Here is a 27,356-nt window from a genome sequence, read left to right as displayed (position 1 = left end):
CGCCAACCTTCATCACCCACAATGTACTAAAGTTTGCTCACGGCTTTAAAAAAAAAATCGTGCTCTGAGGGGGTCGACAGAGTAATTTTATGGGGGATTGCCTCCTCCCCCCCCTTGCTAAAGAGGTATTTGCTTTCTTCTCAGAAATTACACACACAATTCTGATGAAATTTGATGACAACCTTCATCACCTGTGATGCACCAAAGATTATATTCACCACGTTTAAAAAAGGGGGTCTAGGAGGTTTACGGAGGTTTCCCCCAAAAATATTTATTTGCTTTCTTCTCTGAAACCACATGCACAATTTAGATGAAACTTGACCACAACCTTTATCACCCGTGATGTACCAAAGTTTGTTCACGGCATTAAAAATTCCATTGGTATTTACTTTCTTCTCCATTACATATTTTGTGGGTCATCCAAGCCTACCAGTGGTTCCCTGGTTATCTTATCCAGCACTATCAGGTGAGTATTGCCCCTATGTTTTTTTTTTTTATTCCCTTCAACAGTTATGCCAGAGGCTTCAGGACAGCTGTAATTTTCTTGCGATGATGGTTGAGGAAATCAATGTTGTCAGCAAAATGACAATTTTAAAACTCAAAGAACTGACAATTCCAAAAAGTATATTTATTTATTTTACATCTGATTATGTAAAATTTTACATTATGGTGAGTGTGAAGCTACATTATGTCAGACAGAAAATGTGACCGTACGAAGAAATGAGCACACCATTGAACCAAAACAAAGAGTGGCTCGCCGTGTGTCTTTCACTGCATGGACTGCATCATCCCCGAAGGCTGCCCAACCAAGAGTCAGAAAAACAAAGCAAGTAAACAAAGGCAAGTTTTGCTCAAGTGTAACTCAGCTGTTCTTGATTTTGCAGCCGAATGATCGTATGAAGATTCTTAGAAACTATAAATAACCACCTTTGAAATTGGTCAACATTTCAGTGTATTTAGATTGTGCTTGTGCTGGGGTAGCAACCAGATGTCCTTAGCGTCTGCAATCTTTGTGCATATGTGTAACAAGGGGAGTCACCCGATCAAGATTGGATTATTTAGACTTCAGTAAACCGTCAAGAAGATTGATGTTTAAAGCTGTAACAAAAATTATCGTGAGAGTGCACCACAGCAATGATGGGCAAATTACCTAATTTCCATGTTTGAGGTCGGTTTCCTGTTTTTTCAGACACACAAACACGTACATACAAAGAATTTCCTTTGGGTATGGGTGGCGTTTGTGCTCATGACCTGACCCTGGGTATGCAGTTTACAAAATCTGGTGCGGATTGGGCCAGCTGTGTCCCCCCCCCCCCTATGATTTTAAAGCATACATACAGACACTTTCCTTGTTGGGGGGGGGAGGATGGAAGGGGGATGTTATCCCCATTACCTGACCCTGGGTCCACCCAGCACATATTCAAAATTTGGTGCAGATTGGGCCAGGGATGTGGAATTGTACACAAATCAAAGAAAATGATTCACACACTGACACACTATGGAGGTGAATAATTTGAGACCTGGTCGGTCTCCTTTCTATCTCCTAAAACCCACCCCATGTGTGGAGGCAGCAGTCAACAGCAACTTTCTTACACACACACACACACACACACACACACACACACACACACACACACACACACACACACACACACACACACACACACACACACACACACACACACACACACACACACACACACACACCTTGCTCATATATTTTATATTGATTAAAAATTGCATTTATACATTAGTTTGCACATGTATTGTGAAGGAATGTGATGCTGCATGGAGTGCTTAATAGCAAACATGACGGTATCTTGCTGGTTTGAATATCGTGTTTTAATTTGAGGAAAACATCACTATCATATGGCACACATGAATACTTTATTTGGGATTCTTGAAGGAATGCTGCCATTAAGGCTTAGAATTTCGTTACAACTGCAATAATTTCGATTTTACACTTATGAAACGAAACAATCGTAAAATCAAGGGGCTCGACCAGGTACCTTCTCCTAAAAGCAGAAAATGGAATCAAACCTGGGCATTTGTAAGTTGTTTGAGCCAAACTCACAATGCTCCAATCGACATCAACTTTGTTTTCTTTCTTCTTTTTTTTTTTTCTTCTTTTTTTTTTTATTCTTTTTTTTCAATGTACTGTGCAGGTATGTGATTGGTAAGAAAAATATTTTCCTACATTCTTGTGTAACGGCAGGCAGGATAGCTGAGATGTGTGCAAACACGCCTTTGAGCTGTCTCACCTGGATTTGAATCTCGGGCAGGTATAAACCATCACTAGTGTCTTGCAGGCAGGGTGAAGTGTCAATGTGTCCACCGTCATTCGAAAAGACATTGAGCTGTAAGACCCATCTGCTAGCACTGGTCATTGGTGGAGGTTAAAAATCCCACGCTCTCTCCCATGAAGGGTAGGTGAGTTATCACCGACACCCTGAACAGTAGACAAACTTGAGGTAGCAAGTAGTCTGGTCTTTTCGATAATCCCTGGGTACCAGGTTACACTGCTTGCTATCTCAGTGTGGGGTGTTGTCTCGACAGCAGCTCCTACACTATTAAAACGTTTACGTTCCCAGGTGGTTTGGGTGTCACGTGTGCGGCTGTCTTTGGCTATGAAGGGCAACCAGTAATGAATATTATTTACTTGTGTATTAAACAGACGCGTTTTATTAATTTAAAATTAATAAAGATTTATCATTAAATTATCAAAAATTAAAGAGAATAAAAAAATTAATGAAGAAAAAATTATCCATTGAAGATAGTGCATCCAGTGAAGATAGCAAGCTGTTTTTGTGAAAAAAAAACTATATAGTTTCTACAGCTAAATTTAAAAATGTCCTTTGTAGACATGTATGTTAGCGATATGCACAGCTTCAAAACTGAGAGACAATTGTATCTTACCTTTCTGTATGTTATCTATCACTTCTTTATCCCCCACCACATTTCTTCCAACTATCCCAAAGCAATGGGACCTCTTTACATTAAAAAATTATTAAAATTACTTCCTCAGATTTTTCAGAATCTGCAGTTATTCAATTCAACTTCAGATGTAAGTGTTTTGATGAATTCCTCAAAAATAAAAGCATAACCATTCATAATGTGCATTTTTTTTTTTAAAAATTTTTGCCAAACCTTTCACAATAAACACGAACATATACAATCGACTACTACTACTATGACTATAACGACCGTGATTAATCACACTTTATTGTCGGGTTGGCCGTAGGAGGTCCATTGGTCTTCAGAACTGGCTGACCAGGCCTAATCTTCAACTGAAACTTTTTATGGCAGGAATTTGTAATATGATGAACAGCGTGCCAGTAAATGTTTGTGTGTACCACACCCTGGGATATTTAACCTGGGATATTAACTTGTGCTAACAGACGGGATATCCGCTTTAACGTTCATCTGAGGGACAGCACACTATGTGACGCAACACCCTGCCTGTGAGTGGAGCAGCAGTCCGACAGTTTATAATCAGATCAGGATTTGAACCCAGACAAAGCTTAAATATAAGTCCACTACCTCTGCACCATCCAACTGGATTACATGAAAATGAAGAATGCTGTTTGGATTAAAGAGGTAACTTTGCTATTTATAGAGTGAATCTGCAACTCAATTTTCAAAAGTCCTCCCACAGTTATGTAGTTGATTGATGGTATAAATATAAACAACACCTTGTGGTTGTGGTTTGTCCTTTCCATTTGCCAGCCATTATGGGTATTTTTTGTTGTTCCTTCATCAAAGATTGTTGTGGAAAGGAATGCTTTCCACTAACCTTACCCATGCCATACACCCTTCCCTTCTCCACCAGATGGAAGCCTCAAGCCACAGCACCAGAAATCTGTGAGCATCTGTGATGCCAGCAATGTACCAAAGACTGAGGTTCAAGGCACAATGTTCTCACCCGTTTTCCAGTTTTTTTCACCAACAAGTTCAGGTTATTCGCACATACAGTATTACCCTCATTAGAGGACAGGGTATTGCATTTGTGTCTGTTTGTTTGCCTGTTCTCACATGTTGTGCTAACCTAAGCCATAAACGGCATCTGGTGGTAGCCATTGTTACACATTATCTGTTTTTTTACAACCGAGTACGTTGATAAAATATGTGCAATTAGAATGCGAGTTCTTCAAGTCCTCGCTTAAAATTGTGGTTACGTTCTTGAAAAGTGCGACTTTAAGCGAATCCAATTTCCCCATAATAATTTATGCAAATAGGAGGGAGTGGTGGAGGTTAGATTCCAGGAAAAAATATGTCCAGAAAAATGACATTATATACATATATGGTACAAGTTTTAAACGAGTAATAGACATCCACACGATCCTTCACCATGTTATGGTATGTCAGCCGAGGCCCTCACTTTTTTTTTTTCGTCCACGCTCACCTTTTCACCTTTATTTGCTTTTTAATTTGTTTTCTCCACAACCTCTTGAGCGATTGATATGGAACTTTCAACCTAATTGCACTTACTCTAATGGGATTTTTTTAAACAAAGTTGCATGATGATTGGATGGAAAATGTGGTTGGCATTTCAAAAAGTCTTGTTTTCTGTCGGCATGGGTTGCAGGGTGTTTCATGTGTCAGGTATTAATGATCTTGCTTCACTCGGCCTCGGCCAAATAATTTTCATGCACACCGGGATAACTTCATTGCCCTACCGATGTTAATTGTTCTCATAGTGGTTGGAGTAAGACAAAAAGTGACGCCAATGTCAATCGTGTGCTCTCCTGCATTAAAATGCCTCAACACGTCTAATTTTGCAGCCAAACTAATGGTTGTCTTGGTTTTACTAAAGCTTGGCATTCCACTCACCTGCCTGGCATTTGACTCATGATGTAGGGAGATACAATCATGATTAAAAAAAGAAAAACAACATAAAAAACACTTCTACCAATGCAACGTGAACAACAGTGGCTGCCGCAGTGAGCTTGTGCTATATATATATATATATATATATATATATATATATATATATATATATATATATATATATATATATATATATATATGTACTCTGAGTGGGCTTGTACACCGGTATTTATGGTACATCTTATTTTGTATGCAGCCTGTGGCTGCTGGTTGTGTCACTGTTGGGAGCATGGCTGTGCCGCTGATTGAGTGCTCCCTGTTTCTGGTAAGCTGGTATTAATTTTGCCGACCTCAGAAGGATGACAGTCTGTCACCCCACCTGCTGTTATTTAACAGCACTATAGGGGCTCAAATTCAAAACCCTAAAATCTTAAGCCATCCTCCTGAACTGTTAAGCCAACACCAGGATTATGGTACGGCTTGTACACCTGTATTTGCGGTACGGCTTATACTCCAACTTTTTTAAAACCAGGAAAACCGTTAGTTTGGCAATAAATTCGAGGTTTTAAGGCATTTTGATGCAGATGAGCATACACGGTAGTTATCGACTGAACATGATATTTATGATGGAACGTTGTCCGACATTAAACGAGTACGTTCTCCAATAGATGAGTGACGTCATGATGAAACGATGTGAACCGGGACCACGGTAAGCCAGATCTTATTGTATGTGTATTAAGAATGTGAGTGCATCTATAAAGTATGTACTATAACAATAGGTCTATTTCTGTAAAATACTGTGATCGTCACATGGTTCATTCTAGTTGTCTGGTACGAGTCCAGCAAGTTGCCTCAGTGTGGCCGTAATGGTCAACTGATTCTAAGACCCCCAGCCAAATCATGTGTCCGATTTTCACGATACTGTGTGGTTGAGGCTACCTACCACCAAATCAGCCATTCGTTACACTAATTAGCACCTCACGCCTCATCTTTAATTAGGCCGAGCGAAGCTGGATACGTGTGGAACACTCTTTATGTGGGACGTTTAATTGCCACAGCCATTTAACCCTCAATGGGATTTCCTTAATTACCAATGAGAGTAACCACTACGACCAGAATTCACCCTGAGACCAAGTATATTTAACTAGATATCTGTGATCACAAAGTATATTTAACTCCCCCAGCCTTGGTCAGTGATCTCTATTGATAGCCTTGTTTTTTGTTTTTTTTTCCAAACTACCACATGACCTTAATCTTCAAAATTTAGGAATAGAGTGTAAATTAAAATGTGTCCCCATCTACAAACGATCTGTAAAATTCAACATCATGAAAATCGGAGGAAAATTTTTCAAGTTGTGAATTCGGTCACATTCCGAAAAAGTAGATGAAGGACACTAATTTCAAATATCAGGTGCACAACTTCAGTGTAGGTACACGAACTATTATGATGCAAGAACATCTTGGAAGGCCGAGTGGTCTTTGAGATTCCATCCACATTGGCAAAATTGAGAAACGACAAAAAGAACGCATTGTTTTTTTCACACCGCCATTTGACCTTGACCTTCAATTTAGTGGGGTATGATGTAAATTAAAAGTGAATGCGCTTTACTACTCGAGGCTATCTTGCGAGGGCAATTTCATTCTAATTGGCTAAACCTCCGTGAAGTTTTGGTGAAAAATATTAAAATGTCTATAATTGGGTAATGACCTAAATTAGGTCGAGGGCAAAAAAATTGTCAACCCCGCATACTTTGTTTTCACATTATTGAGGACAATTTCATTCTGAAAGTCCTCAGACATTGGCAAAAAAATTGTTTTAATAGGTGTGTAAGACCCTGACCTTTAACCTGGAGCGGTATGATGCAAATTAAGTTTAATGCGCCTTGCTCGTGGGCTATTTAGAGAGGGCAATTTCATTCTGATTGGCCAAAGATTAGTCAAATTATGTTGAAATGTCTATAATTACGTCATGACCTTAAAATTGGGTCAGGTCAAGAAAATTATCATCCCTGCTTACTGTCTATTTCCATTATTGATGTAAAATTTCATTCTAAAAGTCCCAGCCAGCTCTGAGATGCAGCTTGGAAATTAGGAGTGTTGGGCGTGCAGGCATTAAAAATAAATCTGAGAGTACGTAGGGGATATCCTCTTTGTCGGGATGGCATGGGAAAAAAAATGGCTACCCCATCTGCTACATACAAACTAAAGTTGGAGTATCTCCTCTTCAAAAGTCGCTTTTGCTATATATGAGAACCTACTTGGACGCGCTGTTCTGGCACATGCTCCCATACCTGACCTGACCTACTTGGTTTGTTCAGCTGATTGTCGAGGCAGAGATCACTTTTCAGTTCTCCAGTATATGGAAAAGACAAAAAAAGGCAAAAAAACAAGATCGGTCAAAACAGAAAATTCATCTTCTCATTATTAATAATAATAATTTTCTTCAGATGGCATATTTCCAAGCTACCTCTATCAATGGCAATGATTCTGGTACCATCCAACAGAGTTTTACTTCGTGCATCCTCCTTTGGTGTTGTAATTTTAATCGCTTGAAAGCATTCCACAAAATGTACAGAAAATTTATGTTCCTTTGTAAAAGAATAGGCAGGGATCTGAGGGGTGGGTGGGACTGCACAACTGTCAATCAGCCTGATAGGGGTGGGGCCACTATGCTTTTTCCTCAATGTCATACATATGGACATCAAATATCAGCAGAAATGTCATGCCTTGGGAAATCCCTTATTTTTCAGTGTTGTATTTATGAAAATAAAATAGCAAGGTACCAGTGCTTCACACAGGACACACGTAATCACGAACCCTCCTCCAGTCACTGCATCAAGGTAAAAGCGAACCACTTGATCAAGAACCTTCTTGAGGCACGGTTTCTCGACAGCAGATTCGCTACGTCGGCGCATCACATCCGAGAGAACAGCCCAATAGGGGGTTATCCACTCGAACTCTGAATTGAATAAATATTGGAACTGACATTTAGTGTTCCTTTCCTCTTTGTTTTGGCATACTGCATCGAGTGGAGTGGTCGATGTTCAATTAATCAGTTAACTTTATTTTGCTCATGTGCATGTACACGACATGGCCACAAGTATGTGGACACCTGCTCGTCCAATATCTCATTCCAAAATCATGGGCATAAATATGGAGTTGATCCCTCCTTTGCTGCGAGAACAGCCTCCAATCTTCTGGGAAGGCTTTCCACGAGATGTTGGAACATTACTGTGGGGATTTGCTTCCAGTCAGCCACAAGAGCATTCGTGAGGTCGGGCACTAATGTTGTGCGATTAGGTCTGGCTCGCAGTCGGCGTTCCAATTCATCCCAAAGATGTTAGATGGGGTTGTGGTCAGGGCTCTGTGCAGGCCAGTCAAGTTCTTCCACACCGATCACGACAAACCATTTCTGCATGGACCTCGCTTTGTGCATGGGGGCATTGTCATGCTGAAACAGGAAAGGGCCTTCCCTAAACGATTGCCACAAAGATGGAAGCACAGCATTGTCCAGAAGGTCATTGTATGCTGTAGCGTTAAGATTTCCCTTCACTGGAATTAAGGGGCCAAGCCCGAACCATGAAAAAATGCACCAGCTCATTATTCCTCCTCCACCAAACTTTATATGTGGCACTACGCATTCAGGCAAGTAGCATCTGGCAGACTGCCAGATGGTAAAATGTGATTCATCACTCCAGATAATGTGTTTCCACTGCTCAAAAATCCAATGGTGGTGGGTTTTACAACACTCCAGCCAACGCTTGGCATTGTGCATGGTGATCTTAAGCTTGTGTGCGGCTGCTCGGCCATGGAAACCCATTTAATGAAGCTCTCGACGAACAGTGCTTGTGCTGACATTGCTTCCAGAGGCAGTTTGGAACTCCGTAGTGAGCGTTGCAACTGACGGCAGATTATTATTTTTTTCCACGCTACATGCTTCAGCACTCGGTGGCCCTGTTCTGTGAGCTTGTGTGGCCTACCACTTTGCAGCTGAGCTGTTGTTGCTCCGAAACATTTCCACTTCACAATAACAGCACTTCCAGTTGACTGGGGCAGCTCTAGCATGGCAGAAATTTGACGAACTGACTTGTTGGAAAAGTGTCATCCTATGACGCTGCCACGTTGAAAGTCACTGAGTTCTTCAGTGCGGCCCATTCTACTGCCAATACTTATCTATGGAGATTGCATGGCTGTGTGCTTGATTTTGTACACCTGTCAGCAAAGGGTGTGGCTGAAATAGCCAAATCAACTAATTGGAAGGGGTGTCCGCATACTTTTGGTCATGTAGTGTATCATCACAGGCACGCAACAACAACATGGAGCTGTGCGTTCTGCAATTGTCGCACACATATATGATATTGAGCCATTCGTACTTTCTACTGGTATGTCCAGTGTTGAAGCTTACATAAGAGCTTCTCGTATGGACAGAGCATGTACATGGGGTACAGAAAACGAAATTCTTACTCGAGAACATTTGCTGAATACCCCAGTGTATGTATGCAACAGCGAGAGTTTGGATTGGGTAAGGTACTCCCCTATGCATGTTGATGAAAATTTGTCTGATAATGTCACACAGATGGCTATGTACATCACTTTTCAGCTTAATCACGTTTATGTTCTCTGTACTGCTCATCCACAGTAATGATTTTTAACATTTCTAAGTGCAGGTCATTGTGTGCCCTGAGGCTGGAGGAAGCGAAAGGCTGGGTTAAGCGATCGGTAGCATATGTACGTATGTCGTACGTGAAACATGTCTGCATTTTGTTAAGAGTATACATGAGTGTTAAGAGGTCAACAAGGCCAATTTTCTAAAATCCTCCATTTTCATCTGATTGACTCTAAATTTGAATATGATTTGCATATCAAGTCACTGAATTCAACCAATTATTTTTGAGGTCAACATGGACCAAAAGGTCAACATCGGCCGAATTTCTAAAATTGTCAATTTTAATCTGATTGACTTGAAATTTGAACAGGATTTTTTATTAACATGACCATCATGTGTCATGTGGTCTGGCAGCCATATTGAATCTAAGGGAAAATCTTGGAAAATCTTTGTAGGAGAAACCGCTTAACCTATCAATACAAAATTTAATTGATCAACTACCCATGGGAAATATAGTTTGATGATGATGACATCGGTCACATGGTCTTGCAGTCATATTTGATTAAAAAAAACCTTAAAAAGCAAGAGTTGGCTCACACCAAGTCCTTCTCAAGACTGCGTGGGGTATGTATTCTATGAATACCATCTAGTTATTTGAGGAAACGAGCAATATGACAGAGCTGCAAGGTACAGTCAGGGCCCTGACCACAACCCCATCGAACACAGACATGCTGTGTATGACATGGCTGACGAGGATCTCTTGGCACTTTTGCTCCAAGATTGGGTATCCTTGAAGTACCATACTATTCTGTAATTCAATATAAAAAATTTTTTTACAGAAACAAGTTGATAAAAAAAATTTCTGCTAAATGAAAAAAACAATGTCGGGAAGACAAACTCCAGTCTAAAAAAATTAAGTTTTAAACAAGATGGGGATGATGATGGTTGAGAGTGGAGCTAACAGTATTACCGTCACATACCAATCCCCACATCACTGCCTCCTTTACACTTCATCAATTGTAATTGGTTCAAGCTTCCACAAACACTTCACTCGTCACAACAGTACCTGATTACTCTTGTAGTGCAGCCACATATTGAGACCATAAATTAGCAGCCCGACTACAATGTTAATACCAGTACATAAACATCAACTTCTTGCAAACAACATGCACATCTATAATTATTACCTCTGCCACCAAAGGTGAAGGAGGTTTTGTTTTCACCCCTTTCTGTGTTTGTTTGTTTGTCTGCATGCAGGATATCTCAAAAAGTTGTGGATGGATTCAGATGAAAATTTGTGGACAGGTTGGGTGTGTGATGAGGATGAACTGATTCGATTTTGGTGAAGATCTGGATGCGAATCCGACTACTAGAATTTTTTTTTTTAAAGTGATTCTTCACCATTGAGAGATTGGGCTCAAAAACGATATATAGCATGTTATTTCAAAAAAAATAAATTGGCCAGATATGTTCTCGTGGATCAGGCATTACAGGGCGGCGGTATGCACTCTACTGAGTGCTCTTCTTGTTTTTATTCGGTGATTCTTCACCATTGAGAGATAGGGCTAAACCGATATATAACACGATATCTCAAAAAAGTTGTGTACAGATCCGGACAAAACTTGGTGGACACAGGTGTGTGGCAAGGACAAATTGATTAGATTTTGGTGAACATATGAATCCGAATCTAGATATGAGAGTTATTTAATTTTAAAAGTGAATCCTCACCATTGAGAGAGAAGGTGAAAAACGATATATAGCATGATACTTCAAAAATGTATTGGGCTCGATGTCTTCTCATAGATCAGGAATTATGTGGCGGAGGTATGCGCTCTACCGAGTGCCCTTCTTGTCTGCATTTATGATTGGTTAGTCTAACTTAAACAAAAAAAAACGTATGAAAGACAACTGAAGTTGCAAGAACTCCCTGAAATTATATAGGAGCTTCTGTTGCTTTTAGCAAGACAATAGTCTGGAGGCAGTGAAGGAGGGATTATGTGATGGCAATACTGTTTGCTACTCTCGAAACCAACATCATCCCTATCTTGTTTAGAACCTTTTTTTGACTGCAGTTTGTCACTCCTACATTGCTTTTTTATTCAGTGTGTGTATATATATATGTATGTATGTGTGTGAGTGTGTATGTATGTATGTACCGTATTTTCACGACTATAAGGCGCATATAAACGTCTTAGATTTTTGTCAAAATGTGCGACGCGCCCTATAGTGCAGTGCGCCCTTTGTGTGTCGTCATTGTAAGGCGGACGTATTTGTGAACATTAGAACTGGGGGTAAATGTGGGCGTGGCTTATGTATAAAAGAACAGGTATGTGCGGTATGCAGAACATTGCTGTTTTAACAACCCCGAAAATGGCAAAGAGACACGCTTATGAAGCTCAGTTTAAACTGAAGGCGATCAGCTATGCGGAGGAACATGGGAATCGAGCCGCGGCGAGGAATTTCCAGATCAACGAGTCGATGGTTCGAAAGTGGAGGAAGCTGGAAAACGAGCTGCGACAGGTGAAGAAGACGCAGCTGAGTTTCCGTGGAAACAAGGCGAGGTGGCCAGAGTTGGAGGAAAGACTTGAGCAGTGGATCGTTGAGCAAAGAGCAAGTGGGAGGAGCGTTTCGACGGTCACGATCCGACTGAAGGCAGTATCGATAGCGGAGGAAATGAAAATCGAACATTTCCACGGAGGTCCGTCTTGGTGCTTTCGCTTCATGAAACGGTGCCATTTTTCCATCCGGACCAGGACTACGATAGCGCAGCAACGTCCGGCGGATTATCAAGAAATGATGGAAAACTTCCGCTCCTACTGCAGCAAGCACATCTGCGACAAACGGATCCAGCCGAGCCACATCACCAACATGGACGAGGTGCCGCTCACGTTCGACATCCCGGTGAGTCACACGGTGGAGAGGAAGGGAACCAGCACGGTGGCGATACGCACAACGGGGTATGAGAAGGCTTCGTTTACTGTTGTGCTTGGCTGCCACGCCGATGGACAGAAACTGCCGCCGATGGTAATTTTCAAGAGGAAGACTTTGCCTAAAGAGACGTTTCCAGCAGGCGTCATTATCAAGGCAAATGAAAAGGGCTGGATGGACGAGGGAATGATGAAGGAGTGGCTGAGGCAGGTGTATGTAAGAAGACCGGGTGGTTTTTTCCACGCATCACCTTCGCTCCTGATTTATGACTCTATGCGTGCTCATCTCACCGACGACGTGAAAATACAAGTGAAGCAGATGAACGCTACGCTTGCTGTGATTCCGGGAGGCTTGACAAAGGAACTCCAACCGCTGGACATCGGCGTGAACCGGCCGTTCAAAGTGAGGCTGCGAGCGGCGTGGGAGCGGTGGATGACCGAAGGAGAGCACAGCTTCACAAAGGGTGGAAGGCAGTGCCGGGCGAGTTACGCCACAGTTTGCCACTGGATTGTTGATGCCTGGGCTAACGTGTCTGCTGGCACTGTTGTCCGAGCTTTCGCTAAAGCCGGCATCATTTCGGAGGAGCCGCACGGTGCAGAAAGTGACTCTGACGGCGAGGAAGGTGGACCTGCTAGGTTGGGTTTAGCGCAGTTCGATTCCGAAACAGAGGATGAGGATTTCGATGGATTTGATTAAAGACTATTACCGGTATTTGATTGTTTTAGTATTTTTGTAACTAATACTTTAATAAAGCACAACCAAACTCAATTTTGCTCCCGATCTATTTTTAAATACGCACACTTGTGTGCTTGTGTGAGTGTGTTGTTGTACGGCGGACGTACGTAGTAGAGGATATTCATATAAAACCCGCGCCCTATCGTGAGGAGCGCCTTATGTGTGTGTCAAATACAGGAACGGCACACACAACTGAGACTGCGCCTTTTGGCACGGTGCGCCTTTTGGTCGTGAAAATACGGTATATATATATATATATATATATATATATATATTTATATATGTATGTATGTATGTATGTATGTATGTATATATATGTATGTATGTATATATATGTATGTATATATATGTATGTATGTATATATATGTATATATATATATATATATATATATATATATATATATATTTCTGTCAGCCCAGGTTGTAACCTGCTACTCGGTAACCATGTAAACCGGTACTGTGCTGTTCATGGTCGGATCGTCGGCGACTAAACCGGGTGAGGAGGGTGTGTGTGGACACCCAACAGGATTAAAAATAAAACCTGTCAAAGGGCAGAGGAGCTCATGGAAGAGCCAATGGCCATTTACACTCCCTCCGAGGGTTACAGGTTGGTGGTAAGCAAGGGCATGCTCACTGTAAAAAGTTAGGCTCCATTAACTTCATCATGGCAGGACAACTTCAACATGGGCAGCCATCAGCCCGTAGGTTGCCATGGGCGGTACCGGCTTACGTCAAAAAGAATGGTACAAACCCTCAAGCAAGATCGCGAAGGCCTGTCCTTCCCTGTGATGGTTCTCATGGACCCGATGTGTGTTCAAACTTGAGGTTTGGGAGTTGGAACATTGGTTCAATGGTGGGAAGAAGTATGGAGGTATAGTACTGCAGCATATCAAACCAATTGTTCAAATTTGCATCAAAGCACCAAAATTGGTACACATGTAGAATAATGTATTCCAAACAATTCTAGATATGGAGCCACCCGAGATTTTGCCATTGTCAGCTTTGGATGACCAAGGCACAATCTCTGGTGGCTCCATATCTAGAATTGTTCGGAATACATTATTCTACATGTGTACCAATTTTGGTGCTTTGATGCAAATTTGAACAATTGATCTGAAATATCAGACTACTCTGCTGGACTAGTAGCATTGGAACTGAGAAAGAGGAAAGTGGATGTGTGTTGTGTGCAAGGAACAAGATGGAAAGGAGGTGGAGCAAGATTCGTTGGTGCGATGGGGGTCAGGTATAAGTTTTTGTGGTCAGGTGGTGATGTAGCTGCAGGAGTGGGAGTTTTGATAAAGGAGGAACTGAGTGGTAATGTTATTGATTGAAAAATAATTGGTGACAAGATTCTAGTGGTGGTAATGGTACATGGTAGGCAATTAATTAATGTGATAAGTGGATATGCGCCACAGGTGGGATGAGAGGAAGTTGAAAAAGAAAAGTTTTATGAAGATCTAATAGCAGAAGTGGAGTGCATGGGGCCAAAAGAATTTTTAATTGTCACTGGTGACTTCAACGGTCATGTGGATGGCTATGAAGGTGTTCATGACTGTTTTAGTATTTGTAGGAGAAATGATGAAGGAAGAAATTTATGAGAATCTTGCGCGGAGGCGGATCTGGTTGCCATGAACAGTTGGTTCAAGAATGAGAAAAAGGCAACATTTAGGTCCGGTGGAGCAGAAACAGAGATCGATTTTATGTTAGTCGGAAAAAGTTGGAGAAAGAAAATTTGAAATGTGAAAGTTATTCCTGGTGAACTCCAGCACAGCTTGGTGGTAATGGATGTGAACAAAATAGATGAGGTGAAGAAAAAGAAACAGCAACAGAGTAAGCGTACAAAGACCTGAAAGCTGAAAGATGGAGAAGTAAAAAGAAAATTTGCTGAAAGGACGGATATTCTCTGGAAGGAAAAGGAAGAAGACGGAGATATCTGGACAAAGTACAGGAATTGTGCTCAACAAGCAGCAAATGAAGTTTGGGGTGTTAGTAAAGTGAAACCTGGTGGTGTAACGAAGAGGTGAAGTTTGCCATCGAAAGAAAGAAAGCTTCAAGAAGATGCAGAAACAGAACATGGAAGAAAACAAAGCAAGATACAAGAGAGATAAGAAGAAGGCAAAGAACGTGGTGGCAGAAGCCATGAAGAAAGAAGCTGAAAAAGAGCTGGAACAGTTGCAGATGAACAGACAAGGAATTTTTCAGAAACTGAAGATAATGAAGAGGGAATCTCATGACGTCACTGAAAGTAACTGTATAAAGGATAAAAATGGGAGGATTTTCTTTGTTGATGAAGATGGAAGAAGAATCTGGAAGGAGCATATATGGAATCCATCATGAATCAGGAAAATCAACGGGATGGTTTAGTGGAAGCTGAAAGAACGGAGGGCCCAGTGAAAAATCTCAAAGGAAGAAATAAAGAAAGCTTTGGAAAGTATGAAGAATGGAAAAGCAGGTGGTCCATCAAGCATTTTGAAGGAGCATTTTACATCGTCTCCTCATGGATTAGAAGTATTACATCAGGTTGCAAATGAGATAATGCAAGGTAAGAGCATGCCAGAGGATTGGAAACAAAGCACCTTGGTACCCATCTACAGAGGTAAAGGGAGTGTCATGGAATGTGGATCGTATCGTGGAGTGAAACTACTGGAACATGGAATGAAACTTGTGGAAAGAGTGTTAGAGAAACGGCTCAGGGAGGTGGTGAAGATTGATGAGATGCAATATAGTTTCATGCCAGGAAAAGATACGGTTGATGCGATCTTCATAGTCAGGCGCATGCAGGAGTGCTATCAAGAAAAGAAAAAGAAATTGTTCATGTGTTTTGTGGACCTGGAAAAGGCGTTTGACAGAGTCCCCAGTAAAGTCATCGTATGGGCGCTCTGCAGAAGAAATGTTCCTGAGGCTTTGGTGGAGGTTGTAATGAAACTTTATGAAGATGCGACGACACGAGTTCAAGTTGGTAGTGGTTTCTCTGAAAAATTCAATGTGGCCGTGGGCGTTCATCAGGGATCGGTGCTTTCGCCACTCCTGTTTGTGACGATACTCGATGTATTGTCAGAGTCAGAAAGAATAGGTGTGTTGTTTGAATTACTTTATAGTGGGGTGGCTTAGCCAAAATATTCAAAAGAATTGTGCATTTTGTGATACAAGCACCAAATTTGGCACAAATTTACATTAATATGTTGCGAACATTTTCAGATATTGGGCCACTTGAAATTCTCTCTTTATGTCCGCCATATTGGATTTCAAAATAGCCACCACTTGAAGTCTACATTTGCTATTATCTCTGGACGTAATGCAGCTATTGACTTGATTCTGGGATCTAAATGTATGTTTTTGGGGGCAAGGAATCCAATGGTACCATTTTCAACTTAATATTATCTATCACAGTCTGTTATATAATTTTATTTGGAAATTATCCAGGCAAATATTGGATTCAACACAATACTTTGAAAAGAATGTCTTAGTTCTGTAAATATAAATAAAAAAAACTATACTAAATCACTCAGACTCAGACTCAGTAACAACTCAGACAAGCTCATATATAATGGCAGTCTAAAATATAAATTCACATCAAGTGACTGCAGCAGCACTGTACATCCTGCAACACCGTGCCGACAACCACTACTGTCTGGGAGAAACCAGGGATGCAGAGGACCTTCCGGAGTTTGAAGACTGGTGTTGCCAGAGAGGAGAAGACATCCCCCAGTTTCACTACTGGGCAACCGTGCTGGAACTAGAACTGTTGGTTCTAGTGTAAGTGCGTTCTCTCAGGCAGGGATCATTAATGATGTACCTCGATGCTCTGACAGAGCTGGTCGCCTGGTTCCATGCACTGGATCACACCCACTATGCTAGGTGGATACCAGTACACCTGAAGGGCATGGCCGAACTCACCATCAAACACCCAGATGTAGCCAGGAAATTCAGGGAAAGCCACTTCACCGTTCAGAAAACACAGAGGGTGTTCTCTTCAATCCCAATTGACCAGGCACATGAGCAGAATAATGCCTGCATCAAAGGAGACGGTGGAGCATTTGGGCTCACTGACAACCCTAGTGCCCTACGTCGCTGGATGGTTGCGGGACCAGAAGTTGCCAGGGTGATCGAAGAATTCCAGGATGGGAACCAACACTGGAGACTGCAAACAGCAGACACACATCATCGTGTACAGGCTTCATTTGTGAAAGATGTTCGCTCTCTCGTCGGTGTCATAGAGGAGATGGGCAACCCATTCGAAGAGGAGAGTCAGGATGTAGTCAAACTGGACACAAAGGAGATCGCAGATCCTGCTGCTGTGGAGACCGTGATGAATGCCAAGAGGATTGGCCAAGAGCAGTTCGAGGCTTTCACAAGAGAGTGTCTGTTGGACAAAACAAAGGCAGTGGACGCACCCATTCCTCGTAACAAGCTGAAGGTGTTCAGCACTTCCACTCCAAGAAGCCAGAGCATAGGTCAGCAACAGCTCGCCTCCATCAAGAATGACCGTGAACTCTTCGCATGCCTGTACATTGGCTGCCAGACGAGGGATGGAAACCTTGAGGAGTTCTTTTGTCAGGAGAATCAGGCATGTCCTTCTGCATTGTCTGATGGTGGAAGCCTCTGCACTGGCACCAAGAGAGATCTCCTCACATGCTTGGAAGAAGTCTCCGACGCAAAGACAGAGACTCCTCTCACGACCTGTATTGTGCTTGATGGAGCAGCCATCGTCCAGATGCTGAGGCCGGCTGCATCAAAGACCTTTGAAGAGTATGCACAACAGATCTTCATCCCATATATGTCCACGAAGCTGCAAACAGTGTCACGCCTGGATCTGGTCTGGGATACTTACCTTGCCGATTCACTGAAAGGTAGTACACGTGCAAAGCGGGGACAAGGTGTGCGGAGACGTGTGCTGGCTGCCGCAGCCATACCAGGAAACTGGCAGAACTTCCTACGAGTGGACAGCAACAAGACCGAGCTGTTCAGGTTCCTCTCAGCAGCTCTCATGGAATGGTTTGACCAGGAGGACAAGCAACTCGTCATTACTGATGGATAGGCAGTGCTCAGCAAGCCACGACTGCCAGATCTGACCTCACTCGCCCCATGTAACCATGAAGAAGCTGACAGTCGGATGTTGCTGCATGCATCTCGCGCAGTCCAGCATGGACACCATGCAATACTCATCCGGACTGTAGACACCGATGTTGTGGTGCTGGCAGTGTCCCTGGCACAGGAGTTGCAACCAGAAGACAAACTGTGGCTGGCATTCGGAACAGGCCAGACTTTCCGATACCTAGCCGCACACGAAATAGCATCTGGATTGGGACGAGAGAAGGCTCGTGCACTGCCAATGTTCCACGCCCTAACTGGATGCGACACTGCGTCTAGTTTTCATAGACATGGCAAGAAGACTGCGTGGGCAGTCTGGACGGTACTGCCAGAACTCACTGAAGCGCTGCTGCTGCTGTCCTCTGCACCTCGTGACATACCAGACGATGCAATCCGCATCATCGAGAGGTTCGTGATCCTGTTGTATGATCGAACCAGCAAATGCACAGACATTGACAAGGCCAGGAGGAAACTCTTCGCAAGGAAGAACAATGTGCAGCTCATCCCTCCAACGAAGGCAGCTCTGGAGGAACATGTCAAGAGGGCAGTGTATCAAGGTGGACATGTGTGGGGTCAGATACTGCTGCCAGCACCAGAGCTCCCTCCACCAACCAACTGGGGTTGGTCAAGGACTGGAGAAGGACAGTACACACCTTACTGGACCAGGCTAACTGAGGCAGCTCACAGCTGCATTGAGCTGGTTTCTTGCAAGTGCAAGAAAGGGTGTGTGAGGCGCTGCAAGTGCAAAAAGGCTGCCCTTCAGTGCACAGCCCTCTGTGTGTGTGAAGGGGACTGCACATGACGATGAGTCAACAACATACATGTACTTGTGGCAATGCTGAACTTGTTAACGTGACACTGTTTATGTACACGTATCTTCAGTACCGGTATATACCTAGCCTCAGATACCAGTACACCTAGCCTCAAATACTAGACCATGTAGCATGTCAGTATTATACCTAAGACATTTACAGAACTAAGACATTCTTTTCAAAGTATTGTGTTGAATCCAATATTTGCCAAGATAATTTCCAAATAAAATTATATAACAGACTGTGATAGATAATGTTAAGTTGAAAATGGTACCATTGGATTCCTTGCCCCCAAAAACATACATTTACATTCCAGAATCAAGTCAATAGCTGCATTATGTCCAGATTTTAATAGCAAAGGTAGATTTCAGGTGGCGGCCATTTTGAAATCCAATATGGCGGACATAAAGAGAATTTCAAGTGGCCCAATGTCTGAAAATGTTCGCAACATATTAATGTACATTTGTGCCAAATTTGGTGCTTGTATCACAAAATGCACAACAGGTTTGCTATGCTGCTACACTTTTATGCGGATGATTTAGTCTTGATTGCAGAATCAATGGAGGAGTTGGAATCACAGTTCAACAAATGGAAGAGGGCGTTTGAAGGCAAAGGTTTGAAAATTAACATTGGGAAAACGAAAATTATGGAATGTGGTGAAGAAACAGGGGTTATTGAATTGGCCAAGAAAGATCCATGTGGAGTTTGTGGTAAGTAATGCCATCAGATGCAGTTCTTGTCACAAATGGATTCATGGTAGATGTACAAATGTGAAAAGAGTGACACAAATAATGAATGGTAGTTTTGAGTGTAAAGCCTGCATCAGAAGAAGAAATTTAAGCCACCAGGATCAGGATCTGGATATGGAGCAAAGATTTAAAGATCTTGAGAGAGTAAACAGATTTTGTTATTTGGGTGACACCATCAACAGTAGTGGAGGCAGCGAGCTTGCAGTTACAAGAAGAACGAGATTGGGTAGGATGAAGTTCAACGAGCTTGCATTCGTGGTATGTGGTAAAAGACTGCCTTTGAAGTTGAAAGGGAAGATCTATACCACCTGTGTGAGAGCAGTAATGGTTTATGGGTCAGAGGCATGGACTGTGAGATGGGTAGAAGAAGGTCTCTTGAGAAGAACAGAAAGAGCAATGATTAGAAAGATGTGTGGAGTGCAGTTGTTAGACAGAAAGAACACGAAGGAGTTGATGGAAAGGATTGGTCTGAAAGATACAATGGTGGAGGTGGTAACAAGGAGTGGCTTGAGATGGTTGGGTCACGTGCTAAGAAAGAGAGATGATGAGGGAGTTAAGAGAGTATGGAATTTGGAAATGGAGGGGAAAAGGGGAAGAGGAAGGCCAAAGTTGAGTTGGAAGGAGTCGGTTATGAAAGCAAGTCAGAAATTGGGATTGGGAGTGGAAACCACAGAAGATAGAAGAAGGTGGAGAGCTGGAGTTATGTCATGGAAGGAGTGAAAGTCAGCAACCACCCCCCCCCCCCACTGGAAGGAGGATAATACTGACTTAAATAAATGATGATTATATATATATATATATATATATATATATATATATATATATATATATATGTATATATTGTTGTGGTGCCGGGTTTGGGGGTGTGGACCGACCGCTACATGGAGCAGTTGGGCCGCCCCCCCCCCAACACCCGGAATTGAAGATCGTCACTCCGGATAACTCCGAAGTTGACGGGTCGCTTAATGGACCGTGGACGCCAATATTTCGACCGCGCGGTTAGGGTCTTTTTGTCTGATTCCAATTTACCTAATTATCCATGCAGTCGAGCTACCGGGGAAGCCACCCTCTTCGCCAGCTTTGTCCGAACTGAGTCGCTGTTACCAATTTGGATCCGGCATAACCGAGCGGGAATTACCAAAGCCGCGCCGGCCCAAATAACAATTTTCGTCGCAATCGGCCTCCCTAATTCTGAAGCCCAATTACACTGAGTCAATGAAAGAAAACACAGACAACGAACTGGAACATTTTAACAGTTATTTATTTACAATAGGCAATAGGGAGGGAAACACAGAGCAGACTTAATCACGAATATAAATGCAGTCAACTGTACAATGGCAATCACTTCACAGCTTTACTTACAAGACTGGCCACAGACACAGACACACACACCCAAACAGAAATGGAGCCGGCTGGCCTTTATTTGGACCCTCCAGCCACAGAGGATTGGCAAGCTGGGGATTTGAGTTTGGTCGGGTACCTGGCCGCCTCGTGCGGTTTTACTGACTCACACTTGTGGAGCTCGGATTCCGTGGAAGGGAACGGGGATCTCCAGCTCGAGCGCTCCAACACAACCCACCACGGTGGGACTCGAACCCACGAACCAGAATCCAATGAGCGCAGCCAGGATCCCACGAATGACTCGGCCAGCCACGAACGATGACCGACGACCAGGAGAGCCCAGCAGACCAGAAGCAAGGAATGACCTCCAAGGAACCAAGGAATCCCGCAACACCCGGATACAGCTCACGATCCTTCTTAACGCCCCCCCCCCCCGCCCCAACACGTGGGATGGAGGGATCCGCTCTCGGGTAACTCGCCTCTGGATTGGACGGGGCATTTTTGGGTGTCGTGGCCAGCCGCGATTGGAGGAGGAGGGGCTTGTCGGCGTCTCGGTGCTCCTCCCCCGAGAGAGGCTCTTTTGTCTTCCCCAGTGTCGAGAGGGGAGACGTTCTTCTTTGATGGGGCGGAGTCAGAGCTGAGGCGATCTCACCCCTGATTGGACGGGAGGAACATTCCATCTTGCTGGAGCGGAGTCGGCCATGAAGCGATGGAAACTCTGTCTTCCTTCGTGGCCTTGAACACGTGCGTAATGGAGCTGAAGGAGTGGAGGGGATTGATATAGAAAACTAACTCAAAAGAAACTCGCAGCGCACACGTGAAATTCCCATTAGACATAGGGGAGGGATTCCAACTATCCACATGTACTTAACGGAATAACTAAACTTTAGGTCAACTGTATGAGTGAATGCCAATGGTTTCCAGATTCGTAACATGACCACCCCCCCTCCCCCCTTTTTAAAGACTCGTACCGAGTCGTAAATTTCCGTGTGCCATGCAGGTGTAGGTTTTTTTTCCCCGAGTTCGTTTTACCTACGGATCCCTGAGTGCGACATTTGAATACATGCCCCAAATATAAATAACCTAGTGTGCTGCGTAACTAAACTATCAGACTCACACAGACGACTTAAATAAGATTGCCGGCGCTCACACAAACAGGTGGGTTTTAAAGATTATATACATTTCCTACTATTTACACTAACCATGGCCCAGGACCTGTGATCTGTGGGAAAAAGGCACAGCAGCATCAATCATTTTGCAGGTCAAATGCAGTCCCCGTGGTGTGGCTGCCTGCAGGGCAGTCCTTGCAAAACTTGAGGAGATGATCCTGGTGCACATGATAGAGATTGTTGACATGGGGGGGAAATGCAAACAAGGGCTTGGCAGGCATAGGGTCAAGGCAAAGGCAGGCAAACAAGGCATGGCAATGCGAATGCAGACCAGCAGATGCAGCACAAACAGGCTGGCATATGAAGCTGGCCAGCCTCTAGTCTGGTCCGTGAGGTTCTGGAGGGAGTGCGGTGGTGCCGGCCGCTCTGAAAACTGGCTTGGACCTACCCTACTTTCTCCCCCCAACCTATCGCCTTTGCCTGTCTTTGTCCATACCCACTCCCTTGGTTTGCAATAACAAAATTTAGACTTCCCCTTCCCCCCCCCTTTTTCTTTTTTTTCTTTTATAATTCCAAGTGTCCCTAACCCTCCTACTGTCCTCGTCCGGCTCACCTATCCTGCCTGCCCACTCCCAACCCCTAAGCTCCTTGAGGGGAATAAGGAAGAGACAGGTGGGTCTGTCTCGAGGCCCAATGGAGCCTCAGAATAGCCTCCACAGATTTCAGCAATCTTTCCAAGGTGGGTCCAGTGGCCTACGGGCAGCGAAGGGATGGATGGTGCGAAGGGGTTCACATTTCCTCTCTGTCCTATCCTTTATTACACTTTAAACTATCCCCGGGGCTTTTCAACACGCCTGTCTCTTTAAACTATCGGTTCTCGCAACCATGATCCCCGTCGTTTGTGTTGGTGTCTGTTATAAATTTGGGCCTGGCCCTCAAATTTTCTCTCGTGCCCTTGCACAATTTCGTGGCTGGGCATCGTGGCTCAATTGGCTGGGATTCCCTTCTGCCGAACTCGAACTACGGCACTCCTGGGCGGCTGAGGCTGTCTCCGAGCCGACTGTCTCCGAGTGCCCTTCCTGGCTACTCCCCCGTATATGCCCACGTGGAATTTCTGGTGCTCCGGGTCCCATTCCGAGAGTCGCCCATGCCCATTTCACTATCCCGGTCGCTTGGTCCCATGGCCTACTCTGGCCGACTTCTCCGTGCCTGGGGTGCCCTCTACTCAGTACTCACCTTTCCACAGCCACGCTCCCAGCCGGTCAATGGACTCCTGCACCCTTCAAAGAGGTATCGTGCCTTCTTCAAACACCGACAACAAAGCGACCTCCTTTTGGTAAATTTAACTAACCCACTAACTAACATTACACTGACCCTGGGTTCCCTTGGGTGGGATTCACTCCTCCCCCCAATCATTCATTCGCACCATGCATTCCACATTCACTCCATTCACACTTGGGTCCGCTGTCCCACATTCACTCATTGTACTTCATTCTCTTCATCTCTTTAAAAAGAAAAATATAATTCACATCACACTGACACTCTACCTATGTTCCACCAACTAGCTCATGCTCCCCGTCATCCCTTATTCAAATGCACGTTCCTTTTAACTCTACTGCTAAGCTACGTGTCCACTACACGGTCCATGTCTGTCCGTGTCTCCCAATCCATTTCTAAATTTAACCTAACATTCCCTCTAACTCATTTCACCAGGCCCCATGGAGGACGGCTCATGCCCCCATGAGGCCGGTCTATCTACGCTAACCCCATCCCCTAAACTAGTGCTCCTTTGCCCGGGCGACGATGCTTGCCACATCCTGGCCGGGCATCGTGTACTCGGAGCAAGGCCGGGCCATCTTTGCGTCACCAGGGCGGAGGTCTACAATTTGCACGTCCCCTCCGTATAGGCGATACATGGGAGCATAATGTCACCCCATCAATCGCACCATGCACTCACTTTCAAGCCATCCACCATGTGAGCCGTGCGCCACTCACCTGGCTTTCGTGCTGTGAGATCCCCGGTGACGTCGCTCGCACACGAACCGCACCGCGAGGCTTGCAACGCAAGCGGGGCCGGCTGTGTCGTCCCGGGGACCCACTCCGCGCGTCCCGCGAACAGGACTCGCGGCGAGCAGCACGTGGGCCTCTGTACACGGGCTCACATCGGGCCACGTGCTTTCCAAATCCACACCATCGTCGCCATTTTAACCGTGCGCATGCTGGTTTTGTACCAAGCATGAGAAGTTTCAGCGCCGGCTTCCCAATCCGAAGTCGTGCACGCTTGGGCTGCCCGCAAAACATAGAACGGACCTCGCACACAGCGTCCCGCGGAGCCGGCGTGGTTTCCAAAATATCCAAGTCCATTACACGACCCGCGTCTCCCGTCTGGATCGGTCCGCGTCCCATTTCCACACATTCCATGTCATTGGTATCACTCACACATTCCAACACACATTCTAGGACATTCACATCAGGTGCTTGGGTAAACCCAAAAGATCCTGGGGATTCTATACCCCCCCCCAAGCTCTGCATGTGCTCATTCGCCCCATGCACCCGCTCGACCTCGCACGGCCTTACCGGACTCATCTCGTCAAGGCCTGCCTCGAGGGAGCATACCGTCTCCCCTCGTTCCTGTGGGAGGTTAACCTGACCCCTGCATTGGGTCCCGAAACATTCCACCCGCTCAACCCCAATGTCCCCTTCCAGTTCTATGTGTGTGTGCTCCTATTTTACTTTATTTAATTAGTTCCCCTCGTTTGATTTCTGTGGCCCCGTCACCTCTTTTAATCCCTGGCTCTGTGTCTCTACCTGCCCGAGTTTACAAGTTTTACCCGTGACTACCGTAGCATCACTCGTCACCTCGACCTCGCCCGTCTCCATTGCGGACCGAGCAGCCATTGCACTCCCCTTGACTTGGTCGTTCCCCCACGTAGTGTACTGGTCCCATTTGTAAAATTCTGGACCACGTTTTCCATTTCGCCCTTCAGTGCCTGCGTAGTCGCATCCATGCAGTTTTGGAAGTTTTGCACATTACTCCTCCATGCTTGCATATTCGCATCCATTCGGCTTTCCACTCTTTGCATATCACTCCTCTGTGCTTGCATATTTGCATCCATTCGTTGCATGTCACCCCTCTGTTGGTTTTGCATGTTCGTTAGTATTTCTACCAACTGGCTCAAGTCAAATGGACTCTGCGAAGCCGATCCGCCATGATGGTGTGTGGGACCGGCAGGGATCGGTGGGGAAATTTGACACTTGGGAGGGGGGGCGTCTTCTTCTTGGATGGAGGTGTCGTCCTGGACCATGGATTCCCCTAAGCTTAGTTCTGAACCCACCTGCTCCAGCCTGTCTTGGCCTGCCATGAATCGTGTTGAGAATGATTTAAACGCTCTTAATTTGGAGGGAACGGGGGGGGGGGGGGGGCGCTCCGCGCATCCCTGATCCGAATCCTGTTAATTGCTCTATGGAGGTGGAGGGGTTCTAGTCCCGCGCATGACACCAATTGTTGTGGTTGGTGTCCTGCAAATTTTGTTGTGGAGGCCGAGGGGTCCGTATCTGCACTCCTGACACCAATTGTTGTAGTGCCGGGTTCGGGGGCGGGGAACGACCACCATATGGAGCAGTTGGGCTGTCTCCCCCCCCCTCCCCCAAACACCCGGAATTGAAGGTCGTCACTCCGGATAACTCCGACGTCGACGGGTCGCTTAATGGACCGTGGACGCCAATATTTCGACCGCGCGGTAAGAGTCTTTTTGTCTGATTCCAATTAACCTAATTAGCCGCACGGTCTAGCTACCGGGGAAGTCACACCCTCACCCGGCTTTGTCCGAACCGAGTCGCTGTTACCGACTCGGATCCGGTGTAACCGAGTGGAAATTACCAAAGCCGCGCCGGCCCAAATAACAATTTACGGCATAATCGGCCTCCCTAATTCTCAAGCCCAAACCATACTAGGTCAATGAAATAAAACACAGACAACGAACTGGAACATTTAACAGTGATTTATTTACATTAGGCAATAGGGAGGGAAACACAGAGCAGACTTAATCACGAATATAAATGCAGTCAACTGTACAATGGCAATCACTTAACAGTTTTACTTGCAAGACTGGCCACAGACACATACACACACACACACACACCCAAAAAGAAATGGAGCCGGTTGGCCTTTATTCGCACCTTCCAGCCACGGAGGATAGGCAAGATGGGGGTTAGAGTTTGGTCGGGTACCTGGCAGCCTCGTGCGATTTTACCAACTCGCACTTGTGGAGCTCGGAGTCCGTGGAAAGGAACGGGGATCCCCAGCTCGAGCGCTCCAACACAACCCACCACGATGGGACTCTAACCCACAAACCAGAATCCAACGAGCGCAGCCAGGATCCCACGAACGATGACCGGTGACCAGGAGAGCCCAGCAGACCAGAAGCAAGGAACGACCTCCAAGGAACCCCGCAGCACCCGGATACAGCTTGCGATCCTTATCCCCCCCCCCCCCCCATGCGGGGTGGAGGGATCCGCTCTCGGTAACTCGCCTCCGGATTGGACAGGGCATTTTTGGGTGTCGTGGTGGCCAGCCACGATTTTAGGAGGAGGGGCGTCTCGGTGCTCCTCCCCCGAGAGAGGCTCTTTTGTCTTCCCCAGTGTCGAGAGGGGAGACATTCTTCTTTGATGGGGCAGAGTCAGAGCTGAGGCGATCTTACCCCTGATTGGACGAGAGGAACATTCCATCTTGCTGGAGCGGAGTCGGCCCTCAAGCGATGGAAACTCCATCTACCTTCGTGGCCTTGAACACGTGCGTAATCTAGCTGAAGGAGTGGAGGGGATTGATGTAGAAAACTGACGAGAAAGAAACTCGCAGCGCACACATGAAATTCCCATTAGACATAGGGGAGGGATTCTAACTATCCACATATACTTAACGAAATAACTAAACTTTGGGTCAACTGTATGTGTGAATACGAATGGTTTCCAGATTCGTAACAATGTATTGTTACGGCTGTGGACATTCGCATTACACTATAAAGGGCCCTCAGGTGAGATATCTCGATAAGTACATGCATCGTTAGCCCAAACCCGTTGTATAGAGGGAATTTATGTGATCCATTCGGGCTGCGATCTTCCAGTTCGTCGTTTTTCTTTCCCTATCTTTGATTTCAA

The 27,356-nt window shown here is 44.9% G+C and overlaps 1 protein-coding gene across 8 annotated transcripts in view; it reads left to right on the top strand.

The window, feature by feature from the left end:
• Positions 1-27,356, top strand: part of LOC147030657 (CTD small phosphatase-like protein 3) — a 126,320-nt gene that overhangs the window by 18,035 nt on the left and 80,929 nt on the right. For all 8 annotated transcript variants that reach the window (XM_085874898.1, XM_085874897.1, XM_085874894.1 and 5 more), the window contains 2 exons: positions 696-840; positions 3,830-3,955. In XM_085874898.1, the coding sequence (XP_085731024.1) occupies positions 696-840; positions 3,830-3,955 (271 nt within the window). The remainder of the gene's footprint in view (positions 1-695; positions 841-3,829; positions 3,956-27,356) is intronic.

This window comes from Eptatretus burgeri, chromosome 3 (genome assembly GCF_056783735.1).
Source record: "Eptatretus burgeri isolate ZD-2024b chromosome 3, Ebu_testis_v1, whole genome shotgun sequence".
In the NCBI taxonomy this organism is placed as follows: Eukaryota; Metazoa; Chordata; class Myxini; order Myxiniformes; family Myxinidae; genus Eptatretus; species Eptatretus burgeri.
The sequence above is the reverse complement of the archived record's forward strand: the minus strand, read 5'-3'. Positions and strand labels throughout refer to the sequence as shown.